At 31.9% G+C, this 15,944-nt stretch overlaps 1 protein-coding gene across 1 annotated transcript in view; it reads right to left on the minus strand.

Moving 5' to 3' along the window:
• LOC148301118 (hemicentin-1-like) overlaps positions 1 to 15,944 on the minus strand; it is a 303,741-nt gene that overhangs the window by 36,292 nt on the left and 251,505 nt on the right. Inside the window, exons 5-6 of the mRNA XM_088273790.1 lie at positions 13,297 to 13,407; positions 3,883 to 4,131 (exon numbers count right to left, since the gene is read on the minus strand). Coding sequence (XP_088129916.1) covers positions 3,883 to 4,131; positions 13,297 to 13,407 — 360 coding nt within the window. The remainder of the gene's footprint in view (positions 1 to 3,882; positions 4,132 to 13,296; positions 13,408 to 15,944) is intronic.

Genomic DNA, 15,944 nt, shown 5'->3' on the forward strand with positions numbered 1-15,944 from the left:
GTTAATTTTTTTCTGCCTAACTTTTATGTATTTGTGAGTGTGTCTATGTATATGTAAGTATATACGAGTATATGTATGTAAACATGTATGTGTGTATATGGTTTACGCGTCATGTATAGCGCCTTCTCAGTTCTTGTAACCAGAATTTGTTTTTACTACCTACCATTTACTTAGCGCTTTATGAACTTTTCTGTATACTTTATGTCCAAGTACTATCTACCCCCTGCTTGCGAACAGCTACATAATATATCAAACGTTTTTACCAATATCACCAGTCTGTCTTTGGTTGGATGGAATATATTGCTTCTTAGGAACAAGCCCGCCAATGTTCATATTTTTCTAAACATGAAGTTGAAATAAATAAATATATAATAATAAAATAAATATAATAGCGTGGAGTCCACACATAATAATTAAATTCAAGATGGCTTTTAACAAGAGAAAAGCAAAACAATTATATGCAAATGATATTTCTAAAACATTCGTATAGGTATTTATGATTTCATCGAATTTGAGTAACACATGTTAAGTATTTAAATCCTTTAATTAACGACTTTGTTTACAGTAACGATTTTTTTTCTAAACCAGTGTCATCGTATAAAACAATCAAAATTGAAAATAAATATGTAGGTACAAATGGCAAATATTCTTATTTTTTCTTAATGTAATCATTTCATAAAATATATATTTGCCAGACTTATTTACTATTTTAGTTGTTTTCTTGAGGACTTCTGTTGTTTCAGCTTACGGTTGGGTGATTACGGACACTAATTTGACAACGGAAATCAGATGAAAACAGCTGAATTCTACAAATCAGTCGGAAATGACAGCTCAAATAAATCAACAAGTCTGGAAGATACATTGAAGGAGTGAACAAAGAAAAACAAGACATTTAAAAATATTTTTGTGTGTCTTTTTTTAAGTTTCCCTTAGAGTTACTACAATAATTATGACATTTTATACAACACAAAAAAAGCTTTTTTTGTTTTCAAAATACAAATATTTTTATCCGATCAAAAATATCTTAGTCTGGATATAAAGCTAAATAATATAGACTGGTCGAAGTTTAGGGTTTTCCATATGTGTAGATCTCAAGTAAAGTGTTACTTAAAAGTTTTCTAGCAGGAATGGTGTGAGTTTCCGGTACTTTCATGCGGGGGTTTTGAAAAGCTCGCTAATCTTTACTGTATATGAGGAAATCAGCAAGCTTTGAGTTTTTTAGTTGAAATTCGAATCACGTTTCGATAGATTTATAGTCATATTTTATATACATGGTGCTACGAAATGTGTGGATTCAAAATGTATTTTATACATTTTTCCTTACCAATGATCATGTGATGTATTCTTTAAAATAGCTACTGCAACCATTTTCTAATGGAAAATATCGTTTTATGGGGATTAAAGTTCACATAATGGAATATCTTTTTATTTTCTAAAATGTCCTTTACTAGCGGAATGTATGTATTTTTAAAAATAACTACTGCAACGTTTACCAATATTAATGGAAAATATCGTTTTATGGGGATTAAAGTTCACATAATGGAATATCTTTTTATTTTCTAAAATGTCCTTTACTAGCGGAATGTATGTATTTTTAAAAATAACTACTGCAACGTTTACCAATATTAATGGAAAATATCGTTTTATGGGGATTAAAGTTCACATAATGTAATATAATATTATTTTCTAAAATGTCCTTTACTAGCGGAATGTATGTATTTTTAAAAATAACTACTGCAACGTTTACCAATATTAATGGAAAATATCGTTTTATGGGATTAAAGTTCACATAATGTAATATAATATTATTTTCTAAAATGTCCTTTACTAGCGGAATGTATGTTTTTTAAAAATAAATAGTGCGACGTTTACCATTCTTAATGGAAAATATCGCTTTATGGGGATTGAAGTTCACATAAAGTAGTATAATTTTATTTTCTATAATATCCTTTACTAGCGGTTTGTATGTATTTTTTAAAATAACTACTGCAACTTTTACCATTCTTAGTGGAAAATATCGCTTTATGGGGATTCACGTTTAGCTTATGTAATACGTTTTATTTGTTTTATACACTTTTAACTAAAACTATGATGGAAAGGATATCAAATTCAACTTAAAAGTGATTAGTAAGTAATCTCTAGAATTTTGGATAATGCCGTCCTGTTCGTAGACTACCTAATCGGAGTAACAAGAACACTGCCAAAAATGTTATCAGTGGTGAGATCACATTTCGACATTCTGAAAACATTTATTGGCTATTTATAGGATAGCGACGTTCAATTGTACTATACGCATTTTTGAAATTTAAATATAAAAAAAACAGCAAACTTCAAAAGTGCAAACAAAACTTCCTTTCCTTTTTCAAAGCAAAATTACCGAGAGCAAAGGCGTCAATATCAAACAGCAACGTTACTTCACGACGAGTGTCCGAAGAAAATAAACAGAATTTTGTTTTGTATTTTGTATGTAAGTATTTATATCTACAATAAAACAGTATTCATATTTTCTAAAAAGTTTTTTGATTTAAGTATTTTAAACCTATTTTTATTTAACGAGCTTTCGGCTTTAATGGACACCCTCTTCCCCCGAATGGTCCATTATATGAAGATTTTACTACAATCTATATTTTTCTTGTTTTTTTCATCAGTACGACGTAACTACAGTATAAAACGTGAGAAATTGAGCCAAACTTGAGCAACTGCGCATCTAGTCTAGGAAATCACCTAGAAAGGGTGATTTCCTTAGATTTGGGATTGCCGATAATGTCACTTAGTAGCTATTGTTTATTGAATCCCGAACGACTGATAATGTAATGATGTTTGAACGCGCGTTGTGCAAGCAAGGGACCTTACATTTATGGGTGTATTTTGGCAAAGCCCTTGTTACTACTTTGACCGTGCGAAGTTCCGTTCTCTCTTAGATAATAAATTTTACAATTTCAAAGAAAAAAGACCCGAAAAGGGTCGAACGTAACACGTAGAACACAGAATGTGTTTTGCGTGGGATCTTCCAAATTGGCAAATTTTAGTTTTATACGTACCCAAGAACGTATGTGATTCTGTAAACGAACACTAAAGTTTATTTAATTCAGAGATATACACAGTTGAACCTCCGTGGAACGAACTTTTTAGAGTCGTTCACCCAATAACGAATAATTTTAATAATGAAAAAAATTCTTTTGTTATTTATTTGCTTTTTTAATTAAGAAAATAAATTTATATATTACCAACATTTTTAATTTATTCAGCTCCTTTAAACTACAATAATAATCTTGTATAAGCCCAAAAAGGGTTTCTGATAAATAAAAACTTTTTCGATCTAACAAAGATGTCTCTTTTGAACTGATATGTAGAGCTAAATAAGATAAATGATATATGTAAGAGTTAGAAACATTTGAGAAGTGTAGTTGTCAATTATTGGTGAAATGGTGAATGATGCACGTGTGTGACCTTTCATAAACCTTATAAATACCCAGACATCCATTTTCTTCTTCATCAATGTTGAGATGTCAAAAAAATATGAAGAATAACTCGTTAGTGGAAATAAACCAAATACAAATTTGAAAAACTACCACCAAGTTTCTAGAATCGCTCCAGTCTAGGTACTGTAAAGGTGGAGACTGACCGGAGCATTTCGTCGTAACATAACGTCGTAACATCGCTCGAGGCGAGCATCAGCGAGCATCCGAAACTATGGATGGAGCGCTCGGCTCGCTGTACTGACTGCCTGAATGCTCGCATCGTAACGTGTTACGTTACGACGAAATGCTTCGGTCAGTCTCCACCTTAAGGTATTAGTAGATGCTTGAGTTCAAAGTCAATTCAGGAATTCTGTATCGAATGGGTTGATTAATATACTGAAATATAAAGGCCTGTACTCACGTTGCATATCGATGACGACAGTCGCCGTAACCGTCGGCAGCAGGTGCGAGTTGTTGGCTCTGCAGGAGAACTTGCGGAGCGCGTCGGATCTGCGGAGAGCGGCCAGTCGGACGGGCAGCCCGATGGGCCGGAGGGGAGAGATGGCCCTCCGTCGCGGCTTGTGCTCGTCGGCTCCGTCCAGCGCAGCGAACCCGTGAGGAGGAACTAGCTCGTCGTCGCGGAACCACCGTATCGTGGGTGGTGGATTGCCTGGAATATTTAATTACATAATAATAATAATAAAACCCTTATCCGCACCCCAATGGTGCATAGGGCACTGCGTCATATAAACGCAGTGTTATCTTGATCGTTTACACATGAAGGAAAAATGATCAGCCCTCCGCTTCAGGTACCAATCCAGGGTAATATTGAATAAATATTACAGTGAAAAAATCACTTATGTTTATTTGACCCCCCTGGGAATCGAAACCGGGACCTCCAGAACGGTAGCCATCACACTACGGAGGCAGACAAATATTTATTTATTTTAACTTCATGTACAGAAAAGGAATAAGTACATTGGCGGGCTCATTGCTAAAAAGCAATATCTTCCATCGAACCAAAAACAGACTAGTGATATTGGTCAAAACGTTTGATACCATATATAACTGTTTGCAATCAGAGGGTAGATAGTACTTGAAAATTTAAAAAAACTTAAATTACAAAATATGATAATAAGGAGGGCAAAGCAAAAAGGATGTTTAGGGAAGGAGGTAGAGGGAAAAACTAAAGGAGGAGGTTTTATGGAGAGTTAGGATTCTAATGATAAAAAGTAATGTCTCAGACGTTTCTTAAAGTTATTGGAGAAGGAAATGGGTAGGATATATTGCAAGACAGGACCCCACAAGATGGAGCCCAATTTTTTAAAGATGAGACCTTGGAAGAACAAAAGAGGCAAAAGACCCCCAAAGAGATGGTCCGACGACATAGTCGCTGTGGGGGGGTAGAAACTGGCTGTAAGCAGTAACTGACCGAAGATAATGGAAAGATATGGAAGAGGCCTATATCCAGCAGTGGACGACAAATGGCTCATGAAGAAGAAGTCATAAATATTATACAAACGATGTAAAACCACACTAACTATTCACTTCAATTAGTCATTTCGTAGTTATATAAATCCACTTTATATAATAAAATAACTTCCACCCTAGGTGTATGCAAGTCTTTTCCAGTTTCACTAAGAGATGGCGTTACCGAACACTACGATGGTGTATGAATTTGATACAGCGTCAGTTTGTTTGTCTGAAATTAACCTACAAACACACACAAGTTGAGTCCAATGAACAATAGCGTCTGAGTTGTATCGTTCAGTGATTATGTCGGCGTTTGTGCCTGAAAAAGAACATTTGCGACACGCATTACTTTTTTTTATTTCATCAAAAGAAAAAAAGCAGTGGAAAGTCATCGTTTGCTAGTACAAATATATGGTGAGTACACTCTATCGATTAGAACATGTGAGACATGGTTTTGGTGGTGATTTCAATGTGAAAGATAGTGCGAGTTCTAGTAGACCACAACAGTGTGGAGATGAGCAATTGCAGGCGTTATTGGATGATGACCCAATTCACACTTAACAGAAATAGGTACTCCGGTATATCGGTTTTTATCCACATATATTTTATCTAATCAGTGACTGTGTTTTGTCGTTACCGATATCATCAGACTGTAGGGTGGCTAGACAAAATACTGTGTTATATGCACAACAAGGCAGGGGTAGAACACCATGATTTTATAAAAAAAATCTGACAAAATTATTTTAATTGATATATTACTTAGTAAATACCACTTTTATTAAGTAATACAAAAAAAGTGGTATTTACTAAGTAATACATTAATTAAAAATGGATAGATTTTACCACAAAGTAACTGCCGAATCAATTAATGAAAACATTATTTCGATTTGAGTGAATTTAAGTAGTGTATCATAATAATAATAATTACATGTAAGTATTGGTAAGGGTTTTACGTATGATTTTATATAATTTCATGACAGAAATGGATTTTGTGTGTAAATTTCCAAATCTAGATTCACCCATACATTCTTTGAAAAGCGTTTTTAAACTGAGAAGAAAGTATTGAATATTTTAGATTTTTATTGATATCTCAAAATAAATGAAGAAGAATATTTAATATATGACGTTTAGGTTTTCAGCCGTTCCAAAGTATTCAAAATAATTCGAGTAAATGTAAAATGTTAATGTCACGCACATTTTATAAAGGTTTTTGCTAATTAAAAACTTACTCAACTCACTCGTGACAAGAATAGCATATTAAAGAAGTTGTTAATTGAAACATAAATATAGCTTTCAAAATTTGTAGTGGGGTTGTAAATCATATGTAAATCATGTAAATGTTACACGTGACTAAAGTGATCATTAAAGCAAACTTATGAAAGGCCGTAAGCGCTGTAAATTCAAAGACTCCCATTTGGAATATTCTTTACAACATCTTGAGTATGTCCAAATACTTGTTCACAATAATCATCAAATTATAAGCTTAAATAATAAAAATGAAAATGATATTTTCTGGCGTTTCTCATGCGTGTGATTATAATCCAGGATTCGGACCTCACATACTAATAAAAGAGTTCTGCTCAATAATAATCTTCTTTTCACCTCACCAATAGATGTCTCTGGTGAAGTTGTGATTCAAGAACAATGTTTCGAAATTGGTTCATATATATAGAACTTCCAAGAATTTGAGTAGTGTGGTTGTCAATAATGGGTAGAATTGGTGAATGTTGGAAGATATTGCTTTATAGCAATAAGCCCGCTAATGTACATACATATTGTACAAAAAGTTCAAATAAATAAATAAATGTTACACGCGTGTAAATATGACGGTCGTCAGCCCCGTAAATACCCAGACTCCCATATTCTTCTTCATCTTTGGTGAGATGTCAAAAAATACTATATTTAAATAATATTTATCCTTTTCCTTATTATATGAGTATATAGCACATAAACGCCATTAACTTTAGAGATTTGGTAGAAACCCAGACTTCCCTATTCATCTTCATCTTTGATGAGATGTCAAAAATAATATCCCATATTCTTCATTATCTATGTTAAGATACTAGCATATTTATAAATTATTTATCCCTTTTTTAAAATTTTTAAAATGAAGTTTTTTGGTTTTAAAACATTTTCTCAAAATAAATAAGTAAACAAGCAATTTTGGGGTTTAGACCCACATTAAAATATAATGAAAAGTATATACTCGCAAAACCTCCACCCTCACCCCTCGACGAGTCGGATATTTCGTATCTAATGAGTGTTAAAAGAAAGAACCAAAGAAATCCCACAGATCTCTGTTTATTTTTTCCCTCCCAGCAAAGAATATTCTTTGATACCTCGTGGATAATCCTAAGCAAGGTTTTATTAATCATTAAACCTTTCTCTGATCTCAGCAGAAATTCCTCATCCTGTTCGTGAAGGTAATAGATTGTTTTCTTTAAAACGTTCAGAAGGGTCGCTATTTTTCGAGGAAAATCATAAAAAAAGTTTTATAACAAAAGATTAACACGTTTTTATCTGCCAAATTTTGCTGATGAAAGATTATGTTTCAGCTACAAAGAGTAATGCGTAGTAACACATATATATATTTATATATATGTATATATATATATATATATATATATATATATATATATATATATATATATATATATATATATATATATATATATATATATATATATATGTATATATATATATATATATATATATATATATATATATATATATATATATATATATATATATATATATATATATATATATATATATATATATATATATATATATATATATATATATATATATATATATATATATATATATATATATATATATATATATATATATATATATATATATATATATATATATATATAACAAGCTTCTTCTTCTTCATCTTGTTGTAGGCCTTGTGGCCTGTTTTTAAGAGGGATTAGCCTCCTGCGATGTCGATTCTCAGCTATCAACACATCTTTTTGGTGGTCTGCCCGGGAGTCGTCTACCATGGGGTTAACTAATGTCTAACACGACTTTCCCACCTAACGACATCTTCGATCTCGCATTTTTCCCTGATCCTGGCGTTTCTTATTCTATCTCGAAGACTCTTGCCTGATATGCTTCTTAGAGTATAAACAAGCTTCCATTACGTAATAGTAATGGAAGCTTGTTTTTTCAATGTGATTTTGTGATTTGTCAGAAAATACAACCCCTTCGTTCCCATATGAAATTATGACAAAAAAACACCGACCCAAATCGTTAACATCTCATTTATTCCGTCATTAAATTATTACGAAATTGGGTTTTGATGACATTTTTTTAGATCGTTTTTCCACATGAAAGAAACGTAGTAGGCAATGTGAATCAGCATGTTATTTATTCATTTCATACGGCTACAATTACTTAGTATAAAATTAAGAGAATGTGTGCCATGGACATATTTTATTATTATTAAAGCATTATTACATGAATACGTTACATACGAAATTACAATCAAATATCGATTAACTGCTGTTTATATATTTTTTGACATTTCAACATAAATGAAAAAGAATATGGAAGTCAGGGTTTTTACGGGGGTTTCGACCGTCATAGGCTGGTTTGAGTGATCATTTCCATATTCTTCTTCATCTATGTTGAGATGTCCAAAAAATAATTAAAAAAAATATAATTGGAGATAATCTAGATTTGTGAACAAGTATTCGGACACACTAAAAATATTGTAACTGCTGTTTAAGCATATGTCGACATAAATGTATCTTATAATATTTTTATTAAATTCTATGAATTATAGCTTTTGTACAGAAAACATGTATAGAGGGCTTTTTGCTAAGAAGCAATATCCAACCAATAAAAAATAGACCAGCAATACTGGTCAAAGTTTGAATCTTATACAGCTGTTTGAAATTAGAGGGCAGATAGTGCTTGTATATAAGAAAAAACGATAAAAAACTACTGTGAGATATTATACAGACCTGAATGATGGAAGTTTAACTTCTGAAATATGTAGTCTTTAATAAAACTCAAGTGGTATAAAACAAGTGTTTTCTTTAATCATTGCAACATGTCTTACCACAAAGTTAATGCCGAAACAATAACTAAAATATCTTATTTTACATTGATTTATATGGGAGAAAATGTTTCGATTAACGAGTAAGATTCTGGAACGAATTACGCTCGTTATGAGAGGTTTCACTGTATATACAGAGAAGGATTATAAGTCATTTATTTCAATTTTTATTTTGGTCTCGAACTTGTAATGTGACACTAATATTTTAATAAAATTATAAGATTAAATTGGTAAATCTAGTGCTAAATTTAGCATAATCGATTTCGTATTTTAGCTCCTTCTATTTTTTTTCGATAATATGAGCCTTGCGATTTCGACATATGTTTCGCGTAGTTAGCACGTCGAGACTTATATCAATATATTCTGAGTCGTGCTTAAAAGACCATTTTTCAATGTATATACAGAGAATGATTATACCAGGAATACGTGTTCAAGAAAACATCACGCAGTACGCCAAATGCGTAAGAAGAAAAACAAAAACTAAAAAAAGTGGTTCTTATTTATCTGATCACTAGCAAATTTAAAAGTATGCTAACATTAACATAATAAATAATTTAAATAATGCACGGTAAAAATAATGCTTATTTTGCTAAGAAATGGGTTAGGAATAAGGGATCTTTTTAATTTTTCATAATTTGATTTTTATATTATTTCCTATCACCGTACTAACATGAGTGGAATAATAAATTTGCTTTCAAAAAATGCCTGAAACAACAATTTGTCTTCGGAACACTAACCGTCCATCATATGGTTTTTTCTTGATTTCTCTATCTCTCATCTTTAACCCCTTACCTGATCCAACTAACTTTGCCTTATTTGTTTTCATCAATTGAAAATATCAATTATATTTGATATTTCATTTTTTCCTTTCTTTTCCCATTACTTTTTTGTAAAACTTAATATTTTAAAACAAAATATGTCTGTCTAAGTATTATTCCCACCGCTTCCCACCGCACCGAAAATGTGTCAAAACATTATCATTGAATGATTTTGTAGCACGAATAGCCACCCCTTATTAGGGTGATGCTTTTTAATGTACGATGCAACATTTTCCCATGCTTTCAGCATTTCTTTTATTGTGCTAGAAGATTGTTGCTCTGTTACTTCCTCTTCCTTCATTAACAAGCTCTCCCCCGTAATTTCTTGCTGTGAAACACGATCCAACTCCATAAGCTCTTCGGTGATCAGCTCTTGACTGAGCTCATTCACAAACTCTTCAATATCGTTCTTATCTACCTTGAGTCCCGGCTCACAAGTGAATGTCGTGAAAAAGGGACTTGCCCTTTCTCTGTAATTCGTTATGCGAAATATCGCTTATTTAGAGAGCAACTTTTTCACTTTTTTTGCTCGATATGCGAATTACTCGTTATTCGAATTACTCGTTATGCAAAATACTAGACAATCGAATTAATCGTTATGCGAATTACTCGTTATGCGAATTACTCGTTATCCGAATTACTCGTTATGCGAATTTCTCGTTGTGCAACTACTCATTATGCGAATTGCTCGTCATGCGAATTATTCGTTATGCGAATTACTCGTTATATGAATTACTCGTTATGCGAATTGCTCGTTATGAGAATAACTCGTTATGCGAATTATGCATTATGAGAGGTGCTCGTCATGAGAGGTTCCACTATACATTGAAAAATAGTCTTGAAAATACGACTCGGATTAAATTTATATAACACAGTGCTAACTACGCGAAACATGTGGAAATCGCGAGACTCATATTATCGGAAAATAACAGAATGAGCTAAAATACAAAATCAATTATACTGGCACTAGATTTACAAATTTGGTCGAAATCATAATATTAGTATCGCGTTACAAGTTCGAGATCAAATATAAATTTGAAATAAATTACGGTCGCTAATGTTTTTCTTTATCCGATTGAATTTGTAATGGTTCGTGGCTGAATGCTCCGCAGGCGGGAAGTCGTGGGCGTAGCAAAGGGAAGGACGAAAGGAAGGAGGAGAACGTTATTAACCCGAAATGTGAGAGAAACAGAGTAGAAAAGGATCATCGTTAGCAAACAAAAACGGCAAGATAAAAACATCACAGGCGCTAACTGCTTTTATTGTTTTTGCGAATCCAGAGAACATACACAAAAATACCTCCCAGAGATCGGATTCCCTCCAAATTGATTCATGTACCGAACAATAAAAAGCAAACATTGCTTCATTACTTAGTGATGTTTCACAGTGGTTCTGTTTTGTGGCGGATAATAACCCCTTTCTTTTGGAGTGAAATATTTCGCTTAATCAACCATCCGCGCTGTTTGCTTTCAGCAAACGTGTCATTTATATTTAGGGAAATCCTAAACGGCGCACAGTGGAGCTCGGTGAAAATGATTTAATAACAACAAACGAAAAACGGTAAAAATAAATGTATCATTAAAATTTATCATTTTCCACAACATTTTTAGTGTGTCCAAATACGTGTTCACAAAATCTGAATTATCTCCAAATACAGGAGTTATTTTCATATTATTTTTTGACATCTCATCAAATTATAAGCTTAAATAATAAACTTAAATAATTAAAATGAAAATGGTGATTTCTGGCGTTTCTCAAGTATGTGATTGAAATCCAGGATTTGGACCTCACATGCTAATATAAGAGTTTCTTCTTAGTAAAAAGCTTCTTTACATCTCACCAATAGATGTCTCTAGTGAAGTTTTAGTGATTCAAGAACAAGGTTTCTAAATTGGTTCATATATATACAACTTCCGAGAATTTGAGTAGTGTGGTTGTCAATAATGGGTCGAATTGGTGAATGTTAGACGTGTGTAAAGTGATCACTTAAACCAGCCTATGATGGTCGTAACCCCCTTAAATACCCAGACTTCCACATTCTTCTTCATCTTTGATGAGATGTCAAAAATAATATCATTGTCTACATTATTTTTTCTTCTTCTTTTTCTAGATCCTACGGATCTGTTTTTGCATTGTAGCTCTTGGGATGTTGACCCCCAGCTGTCTTCCCACCTTTTTGGAAGTCTGCCTGGGGGTCTGCGTCCTTCAGGAATTCCTTGGAGGGCGAAACGTGGAAGTCTGTCATCTGACATTCTGTTTACATGATCGTTCTAGTTCAAAAAGATGAAGAAGAATATAGAAGTCAGGGTATTTACAGGGCTTACGACCGTCATAGGCTTGGTTAAGTGACCACTTTACATACGTGTAGCATTCACCAATTCTACCCACGATTGACGACCACACTACACATTTTTTTAAAAAACTTCTAGATATATTGATCAAACTCGTTACATAGTATGCGCGAGTTCACAAAAGCCATCTATGGTGGGATGAGAAAAGATTTTATTAATCGGACTCTTTCCATTTGTATGTGCGGTCCGAATCCAGGATTATATTCAAATACTTGAGAAGCGCTTAAAAACATAATTTTTAATTTATTTTAGATTATAATTTAAGCAGTCAATTTATTTACAACATTTTCAGTGTGTCCAAATACTTGTTAAGAAATCTGTACTATCTCTAATTAGGGGATCTCTAATTATAATTTTCTGTTCTCAGCATTCAAGATTTTCAATATTTTTATCTGGGCTATATTTAATACAGGGAACAAGTAGTACAAGAACATAATGGAGTCCTGGTACCAAACCTAATGTATAAGAGTGAAGCATGGAATTGGCAAAAGAAGGATGAAAGTAGACCGAATGCAGTCAAAATGCTATCCCTCAGACGAATATGGTGGGGCAAAAGGATTTATGATATATCGCTCACTCGTTTCAACAACGTCATATTTCAAAAAACTTGATTTTTCAGGAGATCGTTTTTAAAGTTTAAGAATATGATAAAATGTATATTAAAAAATATATCAAGCCACTTATTGAACTTTTTACTGTGCAATACATCTTTTAAGGTAAAACTTAAAGGTTTTTTCTCCATTTGAAAAATATTTAGCAAATCAAAAAAATATTTAAACAATACCTTTTCTTAAAAACGCAAAAACAGCACTTTCTGCCCTGCAGCGGGTAATTATTAAGTTAAAAATATGCCGCTTTTTCTGGGATATAGTACATTTTCTGGGCATTCTAAAAACATGCACAACTGAAAATTCGACTTTTGATATTTGACGTTGTTGAAAGGAGTGAGCGATATGTTCGAATGGTGAAATAAATTCTATGTCTACATAATACGATACAATATAATTTACTTGGCTTTAAAAATCAGTGTTTGATTTGAATATTTAATAAATAAATTAAAATGGAGTTCTACAAATTAAACGACAAATCTAAAGATAAATATTGTGATAGGTTGAACATACCCCCAGTTACGACACAGAAGAACACTGGCATATCTCCCTCGCGATACGGCCCCGCCTTGCCAAGGATCTCTCTGCCTTCCTGGTCGAATATCCTCGGAGTTGCCGGCGGCTCTGTACCAAACCAAAAATGTTTCTTTTAAGCATAAAATATACATTTTCCCAAAATAAATCTGTCGCACAGCTCCAAAGTAAACAATTATTGATGTTTAGGGACGCGACACAACGGGGATTATGCTAAATGTATTACTTTTGAGCATCTGCGGACCAAACTTTCTCAGGATTTATAGGAATACCGATTTGCGTCGTAATAAATTGAATTGTAATTTATTTTTTAAACAGAATAACCTTTTTTAAAAATTGAAATACAAAATTGAATGTTTTATAAAAACATTTTTGAGTTTATTCATGTAAAGACGACTAGTTTCGGGAACTACAGATGTTCTCATCAACAGGTGAAAATTCAAACTGTTTCTAGTTCATTTGTTATTTATTTCATTTGGCTTCTATTTTGAACTCCCGGGTTCGATTCCCAGGGGAACCAAAACTAAATAAAGTGTTTTTTTACTTTAACATGTATTACCTAAAGCGGATGACAGATCACTTTGCTAAAATATAATATAAGACCAAATTAATAATGTAGTAGCTTGATGCAGTACCCTATGCACCATAAGGTAAGGATAAGGGCAAGTAGTAGTTCTAGCAGTGGAATAGTTGTAGTATAGAAACTAGTAGTATACATTAATAAGCTCGAAAGTGGCCTGACACAAAGTTAATATCAAATAAATAAACAATACTTTGTACAGTCGTTGAGATTTCTCATTGATCTTTTGTTATTTCAGTACATGTGACAGACGTTGCAATTTATACCATGTTATTGTCAGGCCTATGTCACAATCTGGTATAGCTTCCAATTTAGTCCATCTTATAGTCTGGTCTATGTTACAATCTGGTCTATGTTTCAGTCTGGTCTATGTCACAATCTAGTATAACTTACAATCTGGTCTATGTTACAGTCTGGTCTATGTCACAATCTAGTATAACTTACAATCTGATCTATGTTACAGTCTGGTCTATGTTACAATCTGGTCTATGTTACAATCAGGTAAATGTTATAATCTAGTCTGTATAACAATTTTTTATAAGTTAAAATTTGGTATATGTTACAATCTGGTCTACGTTACAATGCGGTTTACACCGTAATCAAGTCCAAGTGTTATATAACAGAATTCAAGGCCGCGTTAACACCCGTAGGGATAAAATAATAATATTTCGAATATTCGTTTCGGAGAAATGATAACACTAAAATGGTATTCATGTAGGTAATAAAAGATTGGAGTAATATATGGTTTACATTTGTTCATAACGATATCTGTTTGATTCTTGCGAAGAGCATGGAAAGTGAATTATTGAAATGTAAAGTTGTTTGTAAATTGATTTTCTGAAAAACAGCATAACCCGTATGTGCTGGTGATATTAGAAATGATCGCAATAAATAATATATTACAGATGATAACCTTTCTCACGCTTTTCGCTTGAACAATTTATACTCCAGTAATACTATGTTAAACAGAAAATATTATTACGGAATTTGAATATTGTAATACAATAATATTAACGGAAGCGTCGCGAGACTTGTTTTTATTAAATACATACGTCGAAATTATTACTTTACCTTAATATCTAACGTTTGATTTTTACTTGATTAAACAAATTCATATTTAGTCGATTGAACAAAATAAATACCTAAAGTAAAACGAATGTTGAAAAATTAAAGTATATTCACTAAAAAAATAAAATATTTATGGATGTTTTCTCCCATGAACACTTAGTGGATGAGATCATTTAGACAATATATATATATATATATATATATATATATATATATATATATATATATATATATATATATATATATATATATATATATATATATATATATATATATATATATATATATATATATATATATATATATATATATAAATATGCTTAGACATATATGTACATGTTTATCATCGTTTCACTTTTATACATTTAACTGTACTTTAAAAAAATGCTATAATGTTCTTACTCTTTCATTGTATTTAAAAAAAAAATATATATAATACAAATGTTAGAGGCTTGCAAATTTCACCTGAATGTTTTTAATAAAGGCAAATAAATAAAAACATAAAACAAATTTGGCTCTTATACTTTAAATAATTTATTGAATGAACGTTTTAAATAAACTTATGACAGCCTTCATAGTAGTGTTAAGTATCTGTTTAGTATCTGTATGATGCAGGCTTGTATGTGATTGTAAAAAAATACCAAAAACGAAAACATTGAAAAAAAATGATAACACTTGCCTTGGCAACTGCGAGTTTCAAGGATTTAATGGAAAACATATCAAAAAGTTTTAACAAAAATTTCAAATATATAAAAAAAAAAATCGATTGATTCGAATTACGATTACGGTACAAACTTTTCGTTTTGAATTTCTGACAAAAGAAAATTTCGTTACAAGTTTTCGAGTTACGGCGATGTTTACATAACATTCGTCGCGTGTACATTATTCTCAAAATAATTTAATCGATAGGAAAGTTTTGATTAAATATTTCCATCGAGCCTGTAATTGATACATAATGAAATTAATGATAATATTGAAA

Source organism: Brachycentrus maculatus, unplaced genomic scaffold (assembly GCF_059751285.1).
Source record: "Brachycentrus maculatus isolate JH-2025_06_01 unplaced genomic scaffold, ASM5975128v1 h1tg000604l, whole genome shotgun sequence".
NCBI lineage: Eukaryota > Metazoa > Arthropoda > Insecta > Trichoptera > Brachycentridae > Brachycentrus > Brachycentrus maculatus.